Source organism: Kogia breviceps, chromosome 10 (genome assembly GCF_026419965.1).
Source record: "Kogia breviceps isolate mKogBre1 chromosome 10, mKogBre1 haplotype 1, whole genome shotgun sequence".
In the NCBI taxonomy this organism is placed as follows: Eukaryota; Metazoa; Chordata; class Mammalia; order Artiodactyla; family Physeteridae; genus Kogia; species Kogia breviceps.
The window spans coordinates 105,530,679-105,558,014 of record NC_081319.1 but is presented as its reverse complement, the minus strand read 5'-3'; the positions used below and the strand labels follow the sequence as shown (position 1 = coordinate 105,558,014).

Genomic DNA, 27,336 nt, shown 5'->3' with positions numbered 1-27,336 from the left:
GCTCAGGGTCGCCGGGAGACCCGGCGCATGCGCGCCTCTGGCGCGAGCGCAACCAGTGACCATGGCGGCGGCGGCGGCGGCGGCGGCTGCGGCTCTTCCTCTCCACGCTAAAGCCCGGGATCCACGTTCCCCAGGCCGAGCCCGTGGCTGCGTTCAGGTAATGGCGCCGCTCCCCTCCGGGAGCCCCCGCGTCGTTCTCCGCGCTCTCGGGGCGGCGTGAGGGGAGCCGCTGGCCAGGGGCCGGGCTGGGGACACGCGTGGTCATGGCCTCGCCGGCCCGTTGCCCTTTAACCCGTGACCCGGGCGCGGCCGAGGGAGCGCGGGCGGCGGGGCGCTGCGCTGGGCCGAGGTGCGGCGCCGGGAGCAGCGAGGGTCCTGCGGTGGGAGACCCTCGCTCCGGGCCCGCGTTCCGCGCAGCCCTTCACGCCTGCGGGCAGTGCTCGCGCGCGCTCCTGTCAGGCCAGTCTGGCAGCGCCTGCGCCCCATCAGCTCTCGGAGTCGCGGGCCCCAAGGCCCTGGGTCTCCTTCGCCCCGCTTGCCCGCCTCGAGCTTTAATGTGCAGAGGAATCACCTCGGGAAGCGGGGAGATGGCTCCCCGAGGTGCTGAGGGCGCCGGTTGTGGAGACGCCCAGGAATCTGCCTTTCTGTCTTGTGACACGCCCTCCCGCACAGGCTTTGAGATACAGCAGCAGCAAGAAAAGTAGATCCGTCTCTGACCCACAGTCTTAAAAGTGGGTGCCGTCGGTCTCGATGGAGAGTACGCAGGACGTGCGGTTGGAGCGGTGTGACGCTTGCTTTACTTTATTTCCTGCGTACCTGCCTACACACGCGCACGCAAACACACAGACGCACACCCACGCACAGAGACACGCACGCGCGCGCACAGACACACTCCTCCGCCAGCCCCACTGGTGCTGGGTCAGTTCCACCCATGACTAGAAAGGTACCTGGCCTTCAGAGCTTCAGCTGTTGGGAAGCTTCTCATTTGGAAGGAGAAAGGAAAGATCTGACCAGCTTTACGAGTTTCAGAACTGTTTCGCTACAGATGGAAAAATATGTCAATGTCTGCAGCTCTGTAAGTCAACGCTGAAAAATGCCCATTTATCCAGTGTCCCATTTGCAGAAAGGGATTGAAATGGGGTTCCTCTGATGGCACCAGTATCGGTTACAATAGGTTATTAAATGGTTGCAAGAAGGCCCCATCCACTTAGCAGTGCAAATCATTCCTCCTAAAATATCTCTGAAAAACAGATTTCTCTGGATTTTCAACTGCCGTTTTATAAATGCAGTTGCAAATTGATATGACCTGTAATAGGGAAAACAGGCAGTGGTATTGGTTAATCCGGAAACAAGAAGGCAGTCCCGTGTTAAGTAGGTAAAAGCACTCCTGTAAGACCTTTGCTTCGGAACAGCGGGTGCCTAACCTACAATTGAGTTGCGTTCCAAGACCTTCTCTGTAAGTCTGCTGTTTGGAACTCTGACTCTTTGTGTTTCATAATCTGCAAAGTGGTTTATCCCAGGGCCTGGTCAGGAAAGCCTTTTCCACCTTAAATTGTGTGTTACGTGCATTTACAATATGAATAACTTTACAGAACCTAACGGCCTGCCTGAAGAGACATGTCTTCCCGTTCAACCTAGGGGTGCTCTGTCTGAGCATCAGAGACCCGCCTCCCCCTGGCGCCTGACCTCACCTTCTGCCCAGCAGTCAGGGTGAATGTGGCCCCGGTGCCGAGCCCCGCTGGGGACTCTGTTCAGCCGTGAGGTTACAGAAAGAACATCAACAGGAGCAAGTTATTTACCCTCTCTAAGCCTCGTGCCTTGCAGAATTGTTCTGAGGGTTTGAGACAATGAGTGTAAAAGCCCTGGGACATAATAGGAATTAAGTAATTAGTAGTTACAATTAATAGTGATACAAATATGAATATCTAAATAATAATACAGTGTATAAAAGATGTAAAAATACGTCCTCAAAATTCATGTTAATCCAAGCCCTGGGCGTTGCTAATGCTTTATTGTAGCTAATGGTTACTTTGGAAAAAATGTACAAAAGAAATAGCTGAACATACAAGGTACGGAGAATATGTAGGACTTACTAAGTGGCCCCCATTTTTGTTTCTAAGCAAAGTGTGACATTCCAGGTGTCGACATTCAGGTGCTCATTTTGGCTTTGCAATTTACCAGCAGAGTGGCTGGGGCCAGTTACCTAAGCTCTGTCCCTCAGCGGTAAAATTAAGTTGAGTCTAATGTGCGTCACATAGCAAAATGAATGAGATAAGTAAGCTTCTATCAGAGGACATTATCTAGGTTAATCATTAAACTGTATGTTAGTTCTAGTTTAATTCTTTGCCCCAAATGGTTACATTCTTGCCTGCTCCCACAGGAATCTCTCCCTCTTTGACGGGGGTGGGGGTTGGGGGGGCAGCTCAGCCCCCTCATCAGGAAGTACTTGCTGTTGTATTGCTCCTGACCCCCTTCCCTACCACAAACTTGCTTGTCCGGCCTCCCAGAAGGAGGGATTCGAGGACAAAAGTGAGGCGGGATCTGGGCTTTTCTGGCTGAGCAGGCCTTCCTGCAGGCCGTTTTTAAAAAAGGAGACAGGAATTTTCTCTCCTCTAAGAAATTAACTCAGTACAATCTTTCTCAACCTCGGTTGTCTATTGGAGTCTCTTGGAGAATTTTAAAAATACAGATGCCTGGGTCCCAGCCCAGAAATTTTGATTTAATGCAGCTTGGGCATCTGGAGATTTGAAGGTTTGCCAGATGATTCAAATCTAAGTTTGAGTCCCACTGGTATAGTGGGGGCAGGGAACGCTCTCATGAAAAGGGGCCGAGCGTGTGGCTGTGTAGGTGTTGCTGAAGGTGTGGTGAGCGTGTTGTCTGCTGCGTGCACCCCAGTGTCTCCTGTCCTCACACCTGGCAAAGTGCGTAGTGCTGCTGGTTGCAGATTGAACTGTCTTCCCTGCCAACTCCCAGGCAACATGGAGCATCCAGCCCAAAGTCGGGGTTCGGGATATACGTGAACGAGTGAATAATACGGCAGTTTCGGGGTTTTAGAAAGCACGTGCCACGGCTCTACCCCAGAATTACTGAGTGGGTCTCCCAGGATTGTCCCAGGCAGGTGTATTTTTAACTCCACAGGTGATTGTAAAGAACACACCTGCTTAAGAACACCTGGGTTAGAGAAGTGAATTAATGGGAGGGAGAAATTGACAGCCCAAGAGAAAGGGGTTCATTTTTCTTTGAGTTTTCTGAAGTTTTCTATCTATCCTTTTTCCTACCTGAGAGTTTGAAAAATTTGCTGTCTTGAAAGGGGTTCAAAGTGACGAGCACATGTCAGGGCCATTCCAAGGCCTGGCTCTGCAGCCTGCTTTTGTCTCAGCGATCTTTTAACAATGTTATCGGAGGCCTGACTGTCATCTGAGAGCCCTTTGATAAGCTGGAGGGAAAAGGCAACACTCCTTTCAAGTATATTTATGTGGAAGATCGTTCAATAACTATTATTTTTTAAAATAAAACTATTTTCTTATGTTTGAAATTGATTTGCTCTTGTACATGAACAGTTCTCTGTCCTGTTTCCCCAACCTGGGGATGGATGCAAGGTGTGGGGAGCCTCCAGTAACCCCAGGGGTAGGCTGGTGGATATGGCAGGGCCCTCAGGTGTGACGACAGACAGGGTGTTGGCGACAAAACGCCAGGCACATTTCCTGCCCCGATAGCCTGGCTGCAAACCCCTTCACCACTTGGCCCCAACCTTTGCTCCCTCTTTGCCCCGTTGCTCTTGCCAGGCTGAGCTTGCCTGGCAGCCACATGTGTCCCCAACCCCTGGGCCTTTGGTCACGCCATTTCTTCTTCTGCAGGCACCCTCCCCCACCACGTTCTTTCTTCAGAGTTGTACCCATCGTGGAAGTTCATCTCAAATGCTGCTTTTTCAGTCTGCTCCAGGGACCTCCACCCAAGCCCGGTAGAATCTCTCTGTCTCTCTGAAGCCACCTTCAAAGTCCTCCGCCCTAGTAACCCTGCCCTGCCATTGAGCTCCCGTCATGCCCAATTCTAGACTGCCAGGTTTTACCTCTCTATTCTTAGGCAGCCAGAAGAGTGTGGGATGGGGATGATTAGAAGAAAAGAAATTTGGAACGGGGAATCAAAACACCGATACGGCAGAGCACAGAGGGAAGTCCGAGGCTTTTGGCTGCAGAGACTTCGGGCTGGCCACGAAAGGGGAGCCCGTGTGAGCCAGGCCCTGGGCAGCTCCCGGCTCTGGAGGGGTGCAGGCCTGAGAGCCAGCAGCCCCTGGTTGTGAAACCCAGTGGCTCGGACCTCAAGAGAGATGGGGGGGCCTCATTATACATGACACCCTCACTGCGCAAAATGACTCTCCAAGCGTGTCCTTCACACTGGGAAGGGGGCCCCTCAAGAACCTTGAGGGCACGAGGAGTGATAGAGTTGCACAGTCTCCCTGAGCTGAGCTGAGCGAGTGCTGGGCGTCTGTGTCTGTCTGGGGAGCTGCCTCATTTCCTGTGCTGATCACAGGCGTCTGACAGCTTCTCCCCTCCCTGAGGGTGTGCAGACGGCTCTGTCTCTGTCTCTCACCGGTGGATGGATGGACGTGTCAGTAAACCATCGTTTCCTGAAATGACTATCAGTGGAGCATTATTCACCTTTATCCTGATTCTGGAGCTGTCCGAGGGGCAGGACGTTAACAGCAAGTAACAGCAAGGTCTATGTGACACGACCATGGCTCGGTGGCGCTATTCTTGCTCCTCCGTAATATTTCTGTAGACGACGAGCTCGTGTCAATAGTTATGTCAGGCCTTACTACCACTCAGGTCTGTCATGTTTTTCCAGAAGTTGTGTGTTAAGACTCGATGAGCCTGTATTCGGCACATTTGTTCCAGCATCTGTCCTGGCCCGCCTTTACGTCCCTTCTGCGTGTCCCCCAGCCATCTGGGGAGTTGACGGCAGGCTCCTCAGGCCTGACGCAGGGCCCTGTGTGTGCCGTGTGGATGTGCACCCTCACGTCGTCATCCTGGAGCTTCCGCGAGAGCAGTTGAGGGCGCCGCCCAGGGCAGAGCCCCTGGGGTGGCACACGGTTAGATGCTGCAGCGTGAGAGGTCTTGGGCCAGGGAGGGCTGGGGTGGGGAGGGCTTTGATATGGACCTGCCTATCTAACAGTCAACGCAGAAACATTTCAACATCCTGTGGCTGGCGGGAGAGTGCAGAGGCCAGATGCCTACGGGACGGCCTCGGGCTCGGGGTCCCTCTGGACCCTGAGACCAGCCTCATCCTTGGGAACGCCGCCAATGCAGCCAAAGGTCCGGGTGCCTCCCCTGGGCCTGCTGAGGCCCAGACGAGTGGCTCCAGGGTCTGTGCCGGTGCCCACCCCGCATTCCATGGCGGGGGCTCCCACGTCAGCCTGCACCCAGTGTGGGCCTGTAGGCTGGCCTGTGTGGCCGTTGACTTCAGCAGGCCTCTCGGTGCCTCTGTGGGATAAGCCCTGAGCTGGTGCTGTAGGATGTTCAAACATGAAGACGCAGCCCAGATCTGCTATGTGGTGGGGAGGAAACAGACTGGTCCCTTTTTAGGTCTGGAAAACTGAAGCGTGAATAACCCGAGGGCCTGGGGAAGGCCTGCGGCTGATCCGCGTATAAGAGCCTGGCTTTGTCCTGCCTTTGTGCTGCTCAGTGGTTCTCCTCGGGGGTGGGGCTTCTCTCTTCCAGCTCCTCCGTGACCTCCGCCAAAGTGGCTGTGAACGGCGTCCACCTGCACTATCTGCGGACTGGAGATGGAGAGCACGCAGCCCTGCTGCTCCCAGGAATGCTGGGTCTGGAGGTTTTTACCAAGTGCTCTGCACGCTGTGTCATCTGTGCTGCGCTCACAGTCCTAGATGCCCAAGCTCGATGATTAACTTTAGTGTTTTGCTGAGATGCTTTAAGTAATTCTTGCTACACTCAATTTTAGGTGATGTAGAAAGATACCTGTCTACTTTATGCAGTTTTTATTCCTTTAAATACCCAGCTTTCTCCCATGCAAGTCCAACACTGTGTAGTTGCTTACAACTTAGGGGGATGACAGGTCAGGGAAAGCAGTGTGGGAAGAAAGGATGGGTGAAGGAAGGAGATGAGTGGGTGACCAGCAGCCCAGTTTGCCTGGAATTGAGGGGTTCCAGGATGTGAGACTTCTGCTGCTAAAAGTTGGACTGATTGCCCTGTTGTGCTTGACTATATGTTCAGCTAAGATCAGAGCTAAGAACAACACTGGACTTAAAGCCTTTTTGAAGGTCAGAATTAGTTTGGCGTGAACGGAGCGTGGTAAAGCCAGGTGGATTGCAATCTCCTCTTACAGATGAGTAGTTTCGATGTAGAAAGTTCGGGGGGGGGGGCGGAATTTCCAGTGATCCCAGGGCATCTCAAATTTGGTTTTAAGGGTATTAGTGTTGTTTTATTTTTAATTTAGTTAAGTAATCCCAGTATATACTTACTTCCCTATGATTTGCTTCCTTCTCTTAAAAGTAAATGCTAAAATTTTTCAGTCACATGATAGTTCCACTCGATGTAGCCTCAGCAGATGGTGGCACTGTTGTAGCTATTGAGGCATCTCTGTCCAGATAGTATTTAGTATCTTTTTCCCTCGAGCTGTTGTAATGGAGGACCATATTTACTCCAATGGCTGATGTAGAGCTAAAGCAATGAACAGTTTGCCATTGTTTCAGTATTGCTGTCATTATCCAGGTATAAAAAGCTTTGGGCAATTTAGTTTTTGCTTGTGTAAAACATTAACCTGATTCAAAAATCGAACAGCAAGTTTCTCCCCTAAACTACTGTCCCCAGCACCCAGTTCCCCTACCCACGGGCAACCAGTGTTGATGTGTTTCCTTCTCAGGTACCATATATTGGTAACTATTCCTTAAAAGTAATTTCATTAAGGTTTTAGTGTTCAAATGGTCTTTGCACTGGTCTTCAGATGTACACCTGTGTGCCAGGTATTATTGTTTCTGAAATTGGTCCTGAGTTACACTGTTGACTTTTCCCACCTTCTCACCTCCTGCCCCTCTTTCAGCGCAGTTCCCTGGAAGACCCTCTAGTCAGGGACCACGAGAGAAGCTTCAGATGTCAGAGCAGTAGACGTGTGCTGGAAATCCAGCTCTGTTTTCAGCTTGGGCTTTCTGGGTGATTTACCTGATGTTGAGGAAGGTATATCTTGTCAGGAAGAGTGACATCATCATCCTTGATGACATTAAATGATCCTGCAGCATCTTGAAGACATTTTCTAATAATTGCCAGTTTATTAAGCGAGACGTTTAGTGTCCATTTGTGACCTGAACTGTGAGTCCCCAGAAATCAAGCAGAGCTTAGAAATGAGATGCTGACTTGCCCCTGCACTGGGCCCCTTGGGAGTCTGGCCTTCCACACTGTGTGGACCACACAAGACAACCCTGCCTGTGCACACCGTGGCCGTGACCGTGTGGGCAGGCTGGGGGCTGCCGGTCAAGTCCGCCGCCCGCCTGAGAACGTGGCTCTACTTGCTAAGATACGCTGGTTCATACGGTTGTCATGAAACTAACTTGATTTCTTCCCTCCACACCCCTCCCTACCCCCTCATTTCAGTGTTTTATTTTAATTTTCTGGTTTCTCGTTATAACCAGAAAATAAAACCTTCAGGGCTATTCACATTACCTTAGTAAAAGACATCTGGGATTTTAGCATTTTGCTTTGAATGACTAGGATCAAATCTCATTAATGTGTCTACACATATTATTAAGATCTCTCTCATTTGTAAGTCATTTAAAAAAAAGAAAGAAAGAAAAAATAACCCAGAAGCATGTTGTATCAGTAAGTTTATTTCTATGCAGTTTCATGAATTTTTTTTTTTTTTAATAAAAAGCACCATTAAGCTGAAGAGAGATCAAACGTGCTGAAATAATACAGGACCAAATGAAAAATCAGGGCCTCTGTCCTTCTCAGAGTAGCCACTAGGGGGAGGTGGGAGGTAGGTCTGAACTCCAGCAGGAAAGGAAGCTGCTTTGCTGGTTACAGCTGAGGTCTAACTTTGAGTAGAAACTAGTTACTTTAAGTTTGTAGTTGTTTCTGCTTCTGATGTAGTGTGTTTGAAACAATGAAAGCATTTACTGGAGTGTAACCAAGTGACTACTTTTAGGAAGTGGAGAGACTGATTTTGGACCTCAGATTGAGAACCTGAATAAGAAGCTCTTCACGGTGGTTGCCTGGGATCCCCGAGGGTACGGACGTTCCAGACCCCCAGATCGAGATTTCCCAGTAGAATTTTTTGAAAGGGATGCAAAAGATGCTGTTGATTTGATGAAGGTGGGTCTCTTAGGCAAGAGCCCAGAGGAGGAGGGTGGCTGGGCCTGTCTTCATTTATTTTGTGTTTGTTTGTTGTTTCTTCAAGGGCAATACCACGTGACTTCTATAGAGAATTCAGGGTTCAGATGGGTATAAAGAGGAAAACAGATATATCAAACAGTCTAACTATTTAGAGGTACTGCTACCAAGACTTTGAGGCTCTGCCTTCCTGGGCAATCTTACTACATGTATAAGCACACAATTCTGTATTGATGGCATCCTACTATATCTAATGATTTTCCAGCTTACTGTTCATAGAACAGTTGATCGAGGAGATACTTCCATGCCAATAAATACAAATTTACTTCAGTTTTATAATAGGCACTTAGTATTCTGTTGTATGGATGCACTGTGTCTTAAGTCCCCTCTCTTCTGATGGTAGCTAAATAATTTCTAAGTTGCCGTGTGTGTGTGTGTGTGTGCGCGTGCGCGCGCGCATGCAATTATACACGGAAGTGCAGTAAACGTGTTGTGCAGGGACGTTGTGGCGCTCATGTTTTGCTATTGCAGACAGTGCTGGTGTGGATTTCCTGGACCTGTCCTGGTACATATGTGTGAGAGCTCCATGCACATTTAGGAGCTGACTTGCTGAGTGACGGGAGATGCAGATGTTCATTCTACAAGATCGTGCCAAAGTATTATCCATAGTAGTCACACCACTTTACAGTCCCATCAGCAGATGTCTTGGACGGATATTTGTTACTTCTTTAAATTTCCCCAGTCATTCAGTTTTTACTTCTCGGCAGCATCTCTCAGATGCTCCTCTTCCCTGTCAGACGCGTTCTCGGAGCCTGGCTGATCACCTGAAGACCAGTGTAACCACCATCATTCTTTCTCGGCCTTCCTGTAGCCAGTTCTCCCCATAGTTGCAGCCAGTGCCTTTACCAGAAGCAGCGACTCTCCCGTTTTCCTCTCTGATCTGCATACCTGTCCCCAAAGTCTTTGCTCAGACCCGCGTGGACGCACACGTTGTCACGTCCAAGTACAGCTGATTTCCACTGTTTCTGGTTCCTTGAGACTTTATCCAACCAGAAGATGTAGTCCCCTCATCATTCAAAACAACACTATGTACTTAGGTTTTTATGATCTTCGTATTTGCACCACAACTAATTGAGAGAAACATTTATGTCATCAAATGGTGGACTCTAGGATTATTTTTCTTTAATGGCCAGTTGACACTCGGCACACCACAGCTGTGTTGATTCTGATGCTTGACGATCATCAAGCTCTCTCAGCAGCAAGGAGCCATAACCTGTGCTGTGCATTTCGTGGTATTTGTCACAGATGCTGAAGTTTAAGAAGGTCTCTTTGCTGGGGTGGAGTGATGGTGGGATAACAGCCCTCATTGCAGCTGCAAGATACCCGTCCTACATCAACAAGATGGTGATCTGGGGGGCCAACGCCTACGTGACCGACCAGGACGAGGAGATTTATCGGGGTAAGTCCCTCCAGCTGGAGAGCAGCCTCCCCTCCCCCGACCTTTCTCAGGCCTTCTTTTGATGTGAGTTGACAGGTCATGTCTCATCCGTTTCCTCGGCTGTAATGTGGGAAGGTGGCGAGTTCTCAGGAGAGTAATGCAATTTAACTAGCCTGTATTTTAAAGTTTTCTATTTCCAGAAGTGACACTTTTTATGAGTCAGGAAAAGGCTAATACGTAAAGTTCATATTTACATTTCCTACTGTGATAGCGACCCTCAAGGAAGGAGGGGGTTGACGTGAAGTGTTATGTACAGGCTCAAGTTCATGAGTGTGGAAGGGAACGTTGTAATCCAACGTGAACCCTCGTATACTTTGATAAAGATTTCTCGTGCTCTTCACACTTTTTAAGGTTGTCCTTCAAGTGTCTCTCTGAGGATTTTGAGAGATGGGGGAACGGGCTGGCAGAGAGCAGCCAGTGGGCAGACCTGGCCCCCTGCCTGTTGGCGTAAGGCGGAGGCTCTGATAGAGGACACCGGCGCCGTGATTGCTGGGGACCGAGAGGGGTGCTCCCCTCCTGCCTGGGGTTGCTACCCGGGGCCTGTACTGCTGGCCTCCTCGCCCACCCAGCACCCGGTCATGGCATTCCAGCTGGCAACTCAGGAGTTGCTTAGCCCCCGGCAAGCTGCCTGAATTGAGACCACTGGGCTCGCAGGATGAGGGGAGGACGCACTGAGATCCGGGGGTCCCTGGGGCGAAAAGTGCAACTGACTTAGGCTTTCCCCACTTTCCTGGCTCCAGCCTTCGGCCCCTCCGTTTCTCTTCAGGAGGTGACAGCAAGCGTGTGGGTGGTGACACCCTGGCCCCCTCATGGCCTCCCTCCTGCATCACCACTGCTGCTGAGCCTCCGTCTCCCCGACGTGTCAGCACGGTTGTTTAACAGAAGTAAAGAACAACCCCCCCTCGGGAAGGTCTCCCCACCGAGGCAGACGCCTCATCGTTCACTTCTGCTCTTTCTTAAATACGTGTATTTTAACATACATCTTACATAATAGGATATATACTATAAAACCATGTATACTTAGAAAACAAATATTTTATATATTTAATTTTATATAAATAATGCATATATGTATAGCATCTCTATAAGTTAAATATGATATCGAGCATATAATAGATACTATTTTTATTTTGATTATTTCATAGCTGAATTTTTAGTTTAACTGTATAATATTTGCCCCATATGAGGCAACACCTGCGACGTGAATGGACCCCCCAAGGAGCACAAGGTCAGTCCCTGCTGGCCCGCGCGCTGCTTCCAGCCTGAGCTGTCCATCCGTGTGCCATCTTGAAGACACTATCGTCACATACATTCATATCCCTAAACGACACATAATTTAGTTTTATTTGTTTTTGAGCTAACCAGGGTGCCTTCGTACTATATGGCATTTTCTGTGACTCACTTTTTACACGTAGTTTTCTTAGCGCACTGTTTCTGAGGTTCATTCGTGATGCTGCTGTGTGGCGTTCTGTTGGGCACACCTGTTGCACTTTATCCTCCCTCTCTTTCCTCCTAGAGTTGCCGTGAGCGCCCTTGGGTGCGTCCTCAGCATGTGAGCAGACCTCCCTGGGGAGGACGCCCATGCTGGGGTGGCTGCACCGTGCTTGCAGATGTGCCACTTTCAGGTGGCAGATCGTTTTCCAGCAAAAGAAGCTTACACTTCCACCACCTTTAGCTTAGGTCCTCAACAGGAACTTGGACTATCAGAGTTCTTAATTCTGGCCAGATGGGCGTAAGATGGTATTTTATCGGGGGTCTTAATTTGCATTTTCCTGTTACTACTGAAGTTGAGAATCTTTTCATGTGTTTATGCACCACTGGCGTTTCTTCTCTTGCATTTTACCTATTCGTGTCTTTTTACTGGTTTTTAAATTTTTATTGTGTAATATATGATACATGTAAATAACACAGTATGTTTCACGGGTGTGTGTTATGAAGTGTAACAACAGAACCAGCACTCGGGAGACCCCACCCAACTCAAGCATAGAGCACTTCTGACATGAGCACAGTGTAACTGTGCTCCATGTTATTGCAGTGTTACTTTGGTTTTTGGTTTTTAGTAACCTGATTACTAACTCCTTGCTGCTTGGTCATTGTGTTGGTAGTTCTGTTACCAGTGTGTGACTTGTCTTTTTGCTTTCTTTCCAGACAGAACTATTTAATTTTAATGTGAGGAAATGGTACAATGTTTTATTTTTTTGTTGCCTTGGTGAGTTTTTAGTTGAGGTATAAATGACCTATAACATTGAGCTGCTCTTAACATTTGCCGACGTGTCTGTCGGCTCTTTGCTCACCTTTCCTCCTTCCCTCTCACATGTCCCTTCTAAGGCCCTCTCTCTTTTCCCTGAAATTGTTCTTCAGAAGTTCTTTAAGGGCAGGTCTGGTAATAGTCAACTCAGCTTTTACTTAAAAATGTTTATTTTGGGCTTCCCTGGGGGCGCAGTGGTTGAGAGTCCGCCTGCCGATGCAGGGGACGCGGGTTCGTGCCCCGGTCCGGGAGGATCCCACGTGCCGCGGAGCGGCTGGACCCGTGAGCCGTGGCCGCTGAGCCTGCGGGTCCGGAGCCTGTGCTCCACAACAGGAGAGGCCACGACAGTGAGAGGCCCACGTACAGCAAAAAAAAAAAAAAAAAAAAGTGTATTTCACGCTCACTCTTGAAACATGGTTTGGCTAAGTACAGAAATAGGAATGGAAACGTGTCTTCTCTGCTGTTTTGGTGTCTTCTGCCTTCCTTACCTGCTGTTGTGGGTCTGACTTTCCTTCCTTTGGAGTGATATGTCGTTGGCTCTTTTTCAGATTTTCTCTTTTTCTTTGGTACACTGCTGTTTTACTACCCCGTGTTGGATTTCTTTTTGTTTATCCTATTTGGGCTACATTTAACTTTTGTCTGGATTCTTTTATCAGTTTTGAGAAACATTGTCATCTGCTGATTCCCTCTGACAGTGAATCCCCCTCCTCCCCCTCCTCTCCCTCCCCCTCCTCCACCTTCCCCCTCCGTCCCTCCTGCCCGTCCTCCTTTGGGGACTGATTGAACTTTGTAGACCGAGCATTTCCATCTCCCCGTTTCTGTTCATCTCCGTGTCTCTGTGTAGGGCTCTGCATAATTTCTTAAGCTTTCTCTTCCAATTTTCTAGTTGTTTCGTTATCTTTACAAAGATTCGGATTGCCTTGTGATCTTTGATGAGGAGTGGATATTTGCTTACTCTTAATCTGAAAACAAACAGAAAAGACAGTGAGCATAAGTGGAGAACACTTTCCTTCAGAGAGGATGTCTGTTTGCTGCTCTTGGGAACTGTGGTTGGTGCCAGGTTGGGGCCGTTTCCATCTCAGGTGCAGCCGTGTCCACCCTCCCCCAGCCGACAGTCACCTTCCCCTGAAGCAACCCTGCCCTTGAGTGGTCTCTCCACCCTTCGCTCTGTTCTCAGGGTTTTACACACAGGCACACACACTCTAGTTTTCGTCAGTTACTGCAAACTCCAGCAGTGCAACAAAAATTATATATTATGAAAGAGCTAGTCGTTCCACTGCAAGAGGGCCTTCCCGAGGGCGTGGTCTGCTACACGGCCAAGGGCAGAGCCGTCTGTGGGGCCTTTCTCACGGGCCGTCTTCATGCCATCGCTCCAGCCCCTCTCTCCTCTTCCTTCTTCCCGGGTCTCCCGCCACCTCTTCATTTTCAGGCTTCTTCTCTGCATCTCCCCACCAACCGCGCCCCGGACCCCATCTGGAGCCTTCTCAGTTCTGTGCGGAGCAGTTCAGCGTCCTCAGCCTCTGGACTTGGCCCTGGGCGTCCGTCTGCGGGTTCAGAAGAGCGAACAAGAGAAGGGCAGGCACTGTCCCTCTCAGGGTCAGCCTGCCTCGGAAGGCAGCTCGCCTTAAAGGCGGCTTTTAGCCATTACTTCCTCTCCTCACAGAGTCATCTGCGATGTGGTCTGTAGTTAGTAGTTACACCCATGTGCCTTCAGTGGCAGACACTAGAATGAATGATGTGTGTGCGTTCCTCAACGTACATAAATGCAGCTCAGAAGAAACTCCTGTTATAAATAATGTCATTTTCACTCAGATGACCCTAACGAGGGGAATGTCTGCTTTTATCTCATGCCTTTAACAGAAGGCATCCATTTTAGATCTAATTTCATTCACTTGGTAAGAATCTACTGGTCCCTCTTTTGTGCCTGAGGGCCACAGTGGGGGACAAATAAAGCAACCCCCCCCCACAGAGCTCACATCTTGGTGGGGACCCAGCACTTGGCACTCACCACGGACACAGAAGCCACCGAAAGTGACCAGTCCTGAGCAGAGTGACAGAGGGTGGAGTCGGGGAAGGCCTGGCCGACCTGGGCGAAGCCAGCGTGAGCCACGTGGAGACGGGGGGCGCACTCCCAGCTGGCAGGACAGCCAGTGCCGCGGCTCTGGGTGCGCTGCGCTTGGAGTATTTACAGAAGAACTCTAGTCTGAGACTAAACCCATCCTTGCCCACACGTCTGTCTTTCAGGTATCCGAGACGTGTCTCAATGGAGTGAGAGAACAAGAAAGCCTCTGGAAGCCCTCTATGGGTTCGACTACTTTGCCAGAACCTGTGAAAAGTGGGTGGATGGCATACAACAGTTTAAGCGTCTTCCAGATGGTACGTTACATGAGCTATTTCATGGTCCCTTTGCTCATTAGAGAGGCTGCTTGAGTCCCCCAGATGCTCGAGGATTCCTCGGGGAGTAATGCGCTCGCCCACTGTCCTTCCACTGATGTGTGAACAGAGGGTGCTGGTGATGGTGTACAATGCGAGTTCCTGTGTGATAGACCCGCCTTGCACCAGAGACAGACCATGTGTACAAAGGGTCACATTGTTGAGTCTCTCATAGCAGACTGTTCTTTTTCCTTCGAATCCTTTGTGTGCATGAGGCAAAATCATTCTCCAGAAGCCTCAGATACTCTTCACTTTCTCATTCCAGGATGGGTAATTAGAAAACAGAAAGCTGCAACAGACACCAGATTTTCTCTTTTTCACATTTAGAGGTGTCACTCCACTACATCCTCTGTTACTAGGACAGAAAAGGAGGGACTCTCTGTCATGACCTTCAGCCCCAGAAGAATTAGTATGAGGAAGAAAGTATTCAGTCCTTTCCCAAGTTCAGAGCTAAGTTGTGTCACTTGGGCCATGACAGATGTCTTCCTGTCTTTATCTGAAAAATTAACATGGTTTCCAATAACAGGAAGAATTGACATCCTGAAGAGAAATTCTGAATTAAAGTCTATTTTTTATAGCTATTTACATTTGTAGTCTCTCACTTTTCTAATTGCTAAAAGAATCGAGTCTAGGTAAGATCTAATCTTGAAGCACATTCAGTTACAAAATTGTTGTGATTCAGGTACCAGTTTGGTCTATTCAGTAATCATTTCCAGAATGAGTCATCTGTCAAAACTTTCATAATGAGAAGGACATTTGGAAATGTTACTTGTTTGGTTTAAGTTCAAAACAGCAAGCATATCCTGTTGAAATGCAGTATCCACCCATAGAAACAGGTCCTTGAAATGTATTTCAGGAGAATGAAAAGACAGCTACAGACTGGGGAAAATATTTGCTAAAGGACTTGTATCCAAATATACAAAAAGCTCTTAAAACTGAACAATAAGAAAACAACCCAAATAAAAGATGGCCAGACAACAACGAGATCCCACTGTACACGTCTTAACTTAGAGTAGCCGCACAGAGGAATTTTAGGACGGTGAAAATGCTCTGTGTAATATCATCATTGCATCCACGTCATCATGCATTTGTCCACACCCACCAAATGTGTCCCCCAAGAGTGTGTGCCCGGGGAATATCCCCGACTCCGGGTGGTGATGGCGCGTCAGTGCAGGTGCATCTGTTGTAAGAAGTGTCTAACGGGGTATCGACGATGGAGGAGGTTGTGCGCGTGTGGCGTTAGGGGTACGTGGGAGCCCTCTGCCTCCCGCTCAGTCCTGCTGTAACCCTAAAAGTCTAAAAAGTGCAGTCTATTAAAGGGAGAGAAAGTGAGGGAGGAAGTGTCATGAGACCGAGAATCTGGACATGTACGAATTGTCGTACAGCAAGGCTGTTGACAAACTTCTTATCTCCCTTCAGTACTGATCCCTTTGACAGGAGCCCTTTTCTTGTACTCAAGGTTATGGCTGCTCAGTTCCGCTTAGGAATTAGTTGCCAGATTTGGAGTCAGGCCCAGGGGTGGATTCTGGCTTTGCCACATGGCTGCTGTTTGAGTGCGTTCAGGCAGATCACTTAGCCTCTCTGAGCAGCAGTTCTGGGTCTGTGAACTGGAGATACTGGGAACTACCCCCGGAAGCTGCTGTGAGGATTATATATGTGAGGTGAGGTGTTTTTATACATACACACGTGCATATAAAGTATGTGAGGATATATATGTGAGGCTTCATATGTATATTTTATGTGAGATCATATATGTGAGATTATATACTATACATGAGGTTATATATGTGAGGTTTTATATGTATTATTATATGTGAGGTTATATATGTTAGGTTTCATGTTTTATTATATGTGAGGTTTTATATATATTATACGTGAGGTTATATACATGAGGCTTTATATGTATTATATGTGAGGTTGTGTATATATTACTATATGTGAGGTTTTATATATATTATTATACGTGAGGTTACATGTGCTCGGCTTTGATACAGTACCAATTACAGGGTGAGTGCTTAATAAAAAGTTACCACTACTATTGTAAAAATACTTGATTTACAAGCAGTTGTGGCTACTGTATGAGTTAAAGCCGGTACCTCCTGCGTCTCACGGGTGCCGAGTGACCGGGATGGCTCCTGACGCGCGGGGTGGCCTCGGGAACACTGGCAGTAATCGCCGCGGGCTGCTCAGTGGCGGGTGCGGCCACCCCAGGGCCAGCAGGCAGTGACCCCCACCCGAGAGGAGGGAGGAGCCGCTGCCTGGACGGCACCCGGGGACCCCGGCTTTCTCAGGGCAGCTAGGGAGGACGGGGCTAGCTCTGGGGTGCCTGCTGGGAGCAGGGCACCTCCTCTTAGCGGTACAGCCACCCCAGGGATGTATGTTTGTCTCTGATCAACCCAGAGAGGCCCAGAATCTCATGGAGTTAGGGCACCCCCAAGATTTCCCCAGCAGGAAATGGCAGGACAGGAAGTGGAGCCTGACTTGTGCCATGTGAGCCTTAGAAATGCTGTCACACATCAGGGTGAGGGCCTCTGTCAGGGGTATCAGGGCGGGAGGGATGGACAGCAGCTTCTGCACAGCCGCAGTTGCAGCTTCACCGTGAGGGACACAGGTTTGAGGGCCCGAGGGCCCCACCGAAGACACTGTTTCAAGGGAGGAGCTTTTCAGATACCAAGTGTCTACCATCGTTTGGCAAACAGGGAACTGCCCCACGTAATATAAAGACTTGTAGGGTTTTTGTTTGTTTTAACTACTGTTTTCCATGAATTATGAATTTAAATCAGGCAAGAGTGCCTGTTCACTAGTGGAGCTTAAAAGAAAAAAGCCAGGAGAGAAACAAAAGGAAACCCAGAGAATGTTAGAGCTGGAAGGCACTCAGACCCCGACTGACCCAGGCCAGGCTCGTAGAGACGAGGCTAAGGGCGGGGCGGGGGGCGGCGCTTGCCCACGCTGTGCTCCTCCCCACCCCGGAGCGTCACGGGAAAGCAGAGTCTCCGTGTCTTTCAGGTAACATCTGTCGGCACCTGCTGCCCCTGGTTCAGTGCCCCACCCTAATCGTGCACGGTGAGAAGGATCCTCTGGTCCCGAGCTTCCATGCCGACTTCATACACAAACACGTGAAGGGGTCACGGTGAGTCCAGCGTGAGCCAGCCCTCTGCCCTGGGGGCTCGGGAGGTAAACGGGAGAAGCTGTCGGAAGAGAAGAAGCATGAGGGGTGGGTTTTTCCGGTGCATCCCGCCCGAGAGGAGGGATTTTTTCTCGTGTGAACCAACAGTCCTGCTGTATTTAGGGAACGGGGCCAAGGAGCCCTGGAATCCGAGGGCAGGAGCTCTGAGGGCTGCAGCGCCTCAACCTAGTCACCTCTCATTTGGGAACTTTCGTTATACAAGCACTACTTACCCAGTTAAGAAAGTTTGTAAAATCAAAAGACGAAAGCATATCGCCTGTTGCTTACCATCTATTTAAGTACCTTCATTAATAGCATTTTTGTGTACTCCTTCCTAGTATTTTTTTTAACATGGATACAATCATATCCTATAATCCAACTCTGATTCCTTCTTTTTCCCACTTAAAATTATGTTGTAAACTTTTCGTGTTATTTCAGCCTTAAATATGTACACATCAGAGGAGAACCTGTTATTCAGAATCACAAAACAGCAGCGTCTGCCGAGCCAGCTGTGTTGGTGGCCCATTCGATTAAATGGCAGAGACATGTTCCTTGTCTGTGTAGCACTGTTTCTGCCCACCAGCCTGGGGACGCCAGAGAACCTAACTAGACATGTCAGCAGAAATTCTGCTCTTCAATCCCATTTGTTTCTATATGGAACAAATTTATAATTCACATACTTTGGCTGACACGGGAGCCAGCTTTCGCTGGTGCTTTTATATCAAGATGAAAATTCCATGTTGAGCAAGCTCAGTATTTCCTTGATATGCAGTGATGCACATCCTGAAGGAGAAAATGAGGTGTGACCAGGAGGTGGTGGCCTGGCTTTGTTTTTTTTTAAGCAAACCTACTGGAAAATAAACACCCAAGTGAGCCTTGATCCCTTCAGAGACTGTATATTAATTCCAGAGATGCTGTCATTACTCAGGACATCTTTGGAATTGTATAGAATCTTTGTTAGTGACCTGAGAACATCCTCCCTCCCCCCCACCCCGACTCCCTCCGTGAGCCGATTCTGATGCCCACTGCAGGCCAGCACTGCCTGGCAGGTCGGTAGTGGCCCCTGAGCTGAGAGTGCCCACAGTCCAGCAGGGAAAGTCGAGACAGTTCCTCTGCCTATTCCACGATAGATTTTAACAAATGTCTCCGAGAATTTTTAAATGGGAGAGACATGCTTCTTAATTCTGCAGTAAAATAGCAGCACTATAAACCTGTCTAATTCCTATGTCCAAGTAGCCTTTTACATTTGAAAAGGCATTTCACATATGATACCTGATTACATACTTCACAACAACCTTATGGAAAAAGATTTTGTCCCAATTTACAGATGAGAAAATCAAGGCTGAGACATGTTAGGTAATCTTCCAAGGTTGCATGGCTGGTAAACGACAGATCCTAGGGTTTTTTCCTCCTAATATCGTGCTTTCCCCCCACAGCACAGCTGCCTCTCATAAACATACTCTTATCTTAATATGATGGTAAGATGCCTGTATTACATACTTGCTGACCTGGTCAGTTGTCTTCTAGCTTCAGAAATGACAGGTTTCTGCACACGGATGCTCGTGATAAATGCAGTGTGTTCCCTTAGCCAGCTTCAGTAAAAGTCTGCAAGAAAGTTTAATTTAGGAATTCTGTTCCAGACCCACCTCCTAGCAACAGAGTACATCAACATGGGAGAAAAATACTCCCTTGCCGTTCAGATGTTAATGGTTTTAGTACAATCTCTATGGAAGGTCATTTTCTTAGAGCAGGGTTCTTTGGAAAAAATGAGTTGAGAGTAAAGTGTTACACTTGCTCCCCTCCTCTGCCGGAAGAGCCCTTTATGTTGGGCTTGAACCTAAAACACGGTAGTTAATTCCGGACCCACAAAAAGAGGGTTGACTCCTTGAGCACCAGGGTCCCCCTCCGACTCTGTGCACAGGCCTTCTGACCCCAGGGGAGCAACTCCGAGTGCAGGGTGCTTCCGATGAACTTGGGGTTTCATTTCCTTGCCAGGTACATTTAGAATTAAAGAATTAAAGGCACAAGTCTGTTGCCTCAAAGACTGTACTACAAATAGATAATCAGGTATGAAACAAATGCCTCTCTCTCCTAGAAGGGGGCCGAATGAAGGGTGGGCGTGCAGCAGGCCCACTTCCTGCCTGTGACAATTTGTCTCTCTCTGTTCTCTTTGCTGGAGAAGAATCACAGCATCTCCTGGAGACAAGGAGGCCTCAGAGAGCACTCAAGTTCAGTGATTTTAGATTTTGTTTTTAGGCAGTAGAGCCCTTCCTCCTAACAGACTCTTCTGCAGAAGCCCCAGATACAAAGCATCAGACAGTGGTCGCTGTGATTACAGTGGTGACGGGGAGCAGGCCCTGCCCGCTCCGGGCACCCCCCGCTTGGCCAGCCCTCCCTCCTAGATCGCACAGCGCTGACACCGCTGCCTGCCTGGCTAGCCGGCCTCTGCTTGAGCGCCTCCGGTTGCTGGGCACGCCTGCTCCTCCGGGCCGCCCAGCTCGCTGTCACAGTTTGCGCTGAGCAGAGCCTGTGCCCTTGGGACCCTTTGGGGCTGGCGTGGACGGGCGCCTGGAAGCAGAGGGGCTGATCTGGCTCGGGAGAGGGTGGGGCTTCACGGAGGGTGTGACCACGGCGCTGCAGTGGAGACGCGGAGTGCCCGCCGTGCGTGGTCGTCGGCTCCTGCTGCCGTGACAGACACCGCACACTGGGCGGCTGAGACTGTGGACATTTAGTCCCTCACAGTCTGGAGGCTGGACGCCCAAGATCAAGGTGGCACGGGCTTGGTCTGTCCCGAGGCCTCTCTCCTTGGTGTGCAGATGCCACCTTCTCCCTGTGTCCTCACACGGTTGTCCCTCTGTGTGGGTGTCTGTGTCCTGATGTCTTCTCCTAAGCACACCAGTCAGATTAGATTAAGGCCCACCTGTGTGGCCTCACTTTAACATAATACCTCTTTAAAGACCTGACATCCAAGCAAGGTCACACTCTGAGGTACTGGGGTTAGGACTTCAACATGCGAATTGGGGGGCACGGCTCAGCCCACAACAGTATATGCTCCTGACGAGGTTCTCAGACCTCAGGGATTTGGGGCCCAGTAGAGATCAGGGTCTGGGGTTCAGACCCAGCTACACGTGACCAGCACCTTGCCTGGAGTCCTTCTGTACCCCTTGCCTGGCCAAGGCCACCCAGCCTCCCGGTCACAACTTGGGCGTCTCTTCCTGCTCCTCCAGTTACTCACCTTTCTGAGGCCACATGGCCCCTTAGTGACACCTTACTAGCAGCAGCGAGCTTGCCAGCCTCTATCCCGGACGCGGTCTAGTACGGCTCCTCAAAGCACTTGGTACCTAGTAAAAGAAAGAATGCAAGCAGCACACGGCCGCGCCTGCGGGTGGCAGGGCCCTGCGTGGTGACTCAGGCCAGAAAGAGTGTTGCGGAGTCCACCTGCAGGTGCTGGGGCCAGACGACAGACCCGGCAGGAGAGGGCGAGGGCCGGAGTCCCCGTGTGCAGAGAGGTGGGGCCTTGGGCTCTGCGTCAGCCAGAGGGGAGGGGTGGGAAACGGAGTCGCGCCTGGACACCAGAGTCGGGATTTGGGGGTCCTGAGCAGCATTCGCAGCCGTGGTGGCTAAGAGCGCAGCAGGGGTTCAGATGGACCCGGCGGGGGCGGGGGGGCTGGTGATGAATTGTGCGCATAAGCAGCTGTACGTATTTCTGTACCTCTGTTTCCTGTGCGTCACGTGGGGACGGTGCGTCACCTCACATAGCTTTCTGAGGAATGAATGGGGATGTATGTGCACGGTCAGACTAATAAGAGCTCGGCACACGGTAGCTGCCTTCGTGGGTGGAGTGCTGGTGTGGGTGTAGGTGGTCTGGGGCCCCGGAGACAGCAGGGCAGGGCCTGATGGGCAGTCAGGTGCGCCGCCCTCAGCCAGCTGTGCGTGTGCAGCGCACACACGTGTTTGTATATCGTATACATGTGTGTACACGTACTCTATCTATAGACGGAGGGGATTGACCTACTATAGGAGTAAGGCATTGGCTCGTGCAGCTAGAGGCTGAGAAGCCCAAGGCCTGCACCCAGCAGCTGGAGGCCCGGGGAGCTCGTGGTGTGGCCCAGCCTGACTCTGAAGACCTGAGACCCAGAAGCAGCTGATGTTGCAGTTCGAGTCTGAAGGCAGGAAAGAGCCAGGGTCCCAGTTTGGAGACAGAGGCAGGAGGAGCTCCTCCTGCTCGGGGGAGGGGCAGCCTTCTGTGCCATCCGGGCCTGCAGCGGACTGGGTGAGGCCCACCCACGTGGGAAGGGCAGTCTGCTGTGCTCAGTCCGCTGATTCGGATGTGAATCTCATCCCGAAACACCCTCACAGGCACCCCAGAATCATATCTGACCAAATGTCTGGGCACCTGTGCCTCAGCCAAGTGGACACATAACCCCAGCCCTGGCGGAGGGCAGCTGGCAGGAGCTGTCCTCAGAGGTCTTGGCCTGGCGGGGGTAGCGCTGAGGGTGCCTGGGCTCCCCGGGTCGTGGGCCAGGTGCTGGCCTCTGTCTGATCACAGGGGGGAGGAGGGGCCTCGCCCTGCAGCTCCCTGGCCTTGTCCAGTCTGGCCAGCGGTGGGAAGATGGCCCTAGACCTCCAAGGTGGGCGGGGGAGGGGTGGCGTGCCCCTGCGGACGCGAAGTGAAAAGGGCTTGTGCTGGCAGCAGGTTTGTTCCGGTTCCTTGGAGAGGGGGCCCAGCAGACACCGAAGGAAGGGGGACGCACCCCCCTCAGCTGCCCGGATGACCCTTCCCACCCCTCCTCAGCTGCTGTTTCTAGTTCCTCCGCTCTGACTGCAGGCAGCTCGAGACCCCCGTTAGGGCCAGGTTCCAGGATTAACTCCACACAGGACCAGCCTCAGCCTTACAAAGCCGGGTCCTGGTGTATCACAGTGCGGGGAAGGGGGGCTCATCCTTTCTAGACAAATCTCACCCATGACAATTCCTAAAATCTTTTTTTTTAACACCTTTATTGGAGTATAATTGCTTTACTGTGGTGTGTTAGTTTCTGCTGTACAACAAAGTGAATCAGCTGTACGTATCCCCATATCTCCTCCCTCTTGCGTCTCCCTTTCACCCTCCCTATCCCACGCCTCTGGGCAGTCACAGAGCACCGAGCTGATCTCCCTGTGCTATGCGGCTGCTTCCCACTAGCTATCTATTCTACGTTTGGTCGTGTATATATGTCCCTGCCACTCTTTCACTTCGTCCCAGCTTCCCCTTCCCCCTGCTGTGTCCTCAAGTTCATTCTCTACGTTTGCATCTTTATTCCTGTCCTGCCCCTAGGTTCATGAGAACCATTTTTATTTTGGATTCCATATATATGTGTTAGCATACGGTATTTGTTTTTCTCTTTCTGACTTACTTCACTCTGTATGACAGCCTCTAGGTCCATCCACCTCACTACAAATAACTCAATTTTGGGGCTTCCCCGGTGGCGCAGTGGTTGGGAGTCCGCCTGTTGATGCAGGGGGTGCGGGTTCGTGCCCCAGTCCGGAAGGATCCCGCGTGCCACGGGGCGGCTGGGCCCGTGAGCCGTGGCCACTGGGCCTGCGCGTCTGGAGCCTGTGCTCTGCGGCAGGAGAGGCCGCAGCGGTGAGAGGCCCGCGTACCGCAAAAAAAACCAAAAAACAAAACCCAAATAACTCAATTTTGTTTCTTTTTAAGGCTGAGTACTATTCCATTGTATATATGTGCCACATCTTCTTTATCCATTCATCTGTCGATGGACACTTAGGTTGCTTCCATGTCCTGGCTTGTAAATAGTGCTGCAGTGAACATTGTGGTCCATGACTCTTTTTGAATTATGGTTTTCTCAGGGTGTGTGCCCAGTAGTGGGATTGCTGGGTCGTATGGTAGTTATAGTTTTAGCTTTTTAAGGAACCTTCATACTGTTCTCCATAGTGACGGTATCAATTTACATTCCCACCAACAGTTCAGGAGGGTTCCCTTTTCTCCACACCCTCTCCAGCATTTGTTTGTAGATTTTTTGTTTTGTTTTGTTTTGTTTTGTTGCGGTACGTGGGCCTCTCACTGTTGTGGCCTCTCCCGTTGCGGAGCACAGGCTCCGGACGCGCAGGCTCAGCGGCCACGGCTCATGGGCCCAGCCGCTCCGCGGCACGTGGGATCCTCCCGGACCGGGGCACGAACATGTGTCCCCTGCATCGGCAGGCGGACCCTCAACCACTGCGCCACCAGGGAAGCCCGGTTTGTAGAGTTTTTGATGATGGCCATTCTGACTGGTGTGAGGTGATACCTCATTGTAGTTTTGATTTGCATTTCTCTAATGATTAGTGATGTTGAGCATCCTTTCACGTGTTTGTTGGCAATCTGTATATCATCTTTGGAGAAATGTCTGTTTAGGCCTTCTGCCCATTTTTGGATTGCGTGGTTTGTTTTATTGATATTGAGCTGCATGAGCTGCTTGTATATTTTGGAGATTAATCCTTTGTCAGTTGCTTCATTTGCAAATATTTTCTCCCATTCTGAGGGTTGTCTTTTCGTCTTGTTTATGGTTTCCTTTGCTGTGCAAGAGCTTTTAAGTTTCATTAGGTCCCATTTATTTATTTTTGTTTTTATTTTCATTTCTCAAGGACGTGGGTCAAAAAGGATCTTACTGTGATTAATGCCATAGAGTGTCCTACTTATGTTTTCCTTTAAGAGTTTTATAGTGTCTGGCCTTACATTTAGGTCTAAAATCTCTTTCAGGTAAGAATTTTCCAATTGCAGTCGATTGTGGTCGCCAGCAAACGTAAATAAATTGTCTCCAAGTTGGAGCATTTTGTTGATACGCTGTACATAACTGGATCCTTCATAACGACTTTCATACATTGTGAAGCACAATACAGATAGAATAATGGACGAATAGCAAACATGTATTAAGTGTCTACTGTGCGCCCAGAGATAACTTCATCTTCAGAATAACCCCCTGGGGTGGACACTGTTACTGTCCCCACTTTGCAGGTGAGCAGCAGCGGTTTAGGGAGATGCTGTCACTTGCTGGTAAAGCACCTGCGTTGGTGAGACCGGGTTGTCTTACCCCCACGATAGCCAGCGCCTTTGGCCTGTTTCTCCTTCGCCCACTGGCACGTAGGGAGCATCGTCCAAGGACTGTCCAGGAGAGGTGGAGGGAGACTAGAGGGACTTTAATTCCTCAAAAGGTCTAGAATCACATCTCTTTTTCTAAAGGTGCCAAATGCAGTGAGGAACCGGCCCCAACACATAGGATCTAGCATCTACCCCTGAGGGGTCCATCCTCTCCAGCTGTGTCTGGCAGTGGGGAATTTCCTGCTCATTTTCCTGGAAAGTGTGATTGTTTGAACACCACTCTCCATGAGCTTGTGATGTGATCCTTTGTTAATTGGGTGAGAGTCTGAGTCAGCAGCAGTGGCCATGCTGCCCTGGCAGCGCCGTATTTACACATCAGGGGTAGTGACCCCTGTGTCAGACCTCAGGGAAGGCTGTGTTGAGGACCCCGAAATGACCTCAACAGCCATCAAGGAGCAGAGCTGTTTTATTCATACCCTCATTCGTCCGTCTGTCTGTCCGTCCCTCTGTCTGCCCATCCATTAACGAGGGGCCCCGTTTTTATTTCCTGAGACTGAGATTTACTACTGGGAGAACACAGACAGCACTGAGGCTAAAAACACGGGATTCGCAGCTGGTGTCTCTCCTTCCTTCTCGGGTGTCGGAACACATACTAGGGGTGGGCTGGCTCCCCACACAGGAGGATTTGCAGGTTGGGCAGGGTGGGCCTCTGCTTCAGAGTCCAGCTTGGTCCACGTTGGAAGGCGCAAGGTATCCCGGACGTGCCCTTCTGTGACTGCCAGCGTCCTCGGCGGTTGGTTCTTTTCTGTCTCCTGAGAACAGAGGCCGTGACTGTGCCTGTGAGCCCCGTCCCTCTGGAGGGCAGCTGGTCCTTTCCCTGGGGTGGTGCAGCTCATGCTTCTTTTCTGAATGGCATTAACATTGACTTGGAAATGCCCTGGTTATTGTTAATGGCGTTATTAACCTTCCCCCAGGGCCTCAGAAAGATGCCAGCAACAGATCCTCCTTTCAAGCCAGTGATCTTGATGGGCTGGGTTCCCTCACTCACCCCCACCCCCGGTGTGGTTGGCTGCAGGAGGCCCAGCATCGCCCAGGGACAGCTCTGTTCCAAGCTCCCTCCCGCCATGCGTCCTGCCTAATGTTCACTGAGGTCCCTAGAGCCCTCAGCTCCCCACCCCGTGGAAAGCACAGAGAAGCAGGAAATGCGGTAACTGGCATTTTGCCCCAGTGTAGCCCTTTTTTTTTCTTTTTTTTTTTTTTTTGCGGTACGTGTGGGCCTCTCACTGCCTTGGCCTCTCCCGTTGCGGAGCACAGGCTCCGGACGTGCAGGCTCAGCGGCCGTGGCTCACGGGCCCAGCCGCTCCGCGGCATGTGGGATCTTCCCGGACCGGGGCACGAACCCGCGTCCCCTGCATCGGCAGGCGGACTCTCAACCACTGCGCCACCAGGGAAGCCCCCAGTGTAGTCCTTTTAACATCTAACCGTTATTGTGGACAGAACAAGTCAGACTTGTGCTTATATCCTAGAACCTTTCATTTCTTTAAAACTTATTGTCTGCACTTTTATAGCCAATAAATAAACTGTGTAACTCAGAAGTCTGCCTTTATTAAAGAAACTGCAGACCAGCCACATTTGACCAAAGCCCTGTTGAAAGGAAGAAGCCTCCCAAAGATGGTGAGGTGTTTTGATGGCTGCAGAACCAAGGGCAGGTGGCTGATGCGGGCTCCTGCTACCCTCACAAGCCTCAGGAACATTTACTTGCCCTTTGTCTGCTGGCTTGTATGCAGACCTGCTCAGTCCACCAAAATGATGGGGTGATTTGGAACCTTGAACAACAGGCCTGCGGGGGCTGTGGATTCTGATTTGGGTTTTCCCACTACACAGACACGCCGAGAAGCTCCAGTCCAGCGGATTCCGGACACTTCATCTTTTTATCATCTTTCCAACCCTCTCTCTCAGGACCAATTTTACTAAAATGATTTTTTTTCTTAGGTAACCACCAGTCACATCTCCCACTCTGTCAGGTTTGCAATCAAAACTATTTCTTACCGGATTCAATTCCAAGCACAGTGTGTGTGTGCTCTGTTACTGTTCAGTCTCTATTCTGGGACCATTCATAACATGTACCTTACACTTTCTTCCTAATAGAGGTGATGGAAAAAAACAACAGCAACACGGCAGTTTCTCACTTGAGGTTTTCATGAAACAATAGGGAGGGGAACAGGTTTTTAAGTGATGTGCCACTAATCATAATCTTTTTGTTTCTTTAGGTTGCATCTGATGCCAGAAGGCAAGCACAACCTGCATTTACGTTTTGCAGATGAATTCAACAAGTTAGTGGAAGACTTCCTACAGTGACAGTGCCCCCGAGGACCTGTGACCTGTGAATCCTGAGCCTGGGGCTTGAGCCTGGTGCTGCCTTTGAAACCCACCTGCGGGTCACCCCCCAGTTCACCTGCCTTTCCAGGCTCCCCGTGCCTCCCCACAAACTGCTCCTAATCCAGCAGCAATAACGACATATTATAAGCATCCTCTAGCTTTCATAGCTACAGAAATTAAACCTGATTTTTCAGCGTT

The 27,336-nt window shown here is 50.1% G+C and overlaps 1 protein-coding gene across 1 annotated transcript; it reads left to right on the top strand.

The window, feature by feature from the left end:
- Nucleotides 1-10: 10 nt before the first annotated feature.
- Nucleotides 11-27,336, top strand: BPHL (biphenyl hydrolase like). The gene is made up of 5 exons (XM_067006844.1): nt 11-157; nt 9,645-9,798; nt 14,330-14,461; nt 17,525-17,648; nt 27,030-27,336. Exons 1-5 carry the CDS (start codon nt 62-64, stop codon nt 27,115-27,117), a joined length of 594 nt encoding a protein of 197 aa, XP_066862945.1. The 5' UTR covers nt 11-61; the 3' UTR covers nt 27,118-27,336.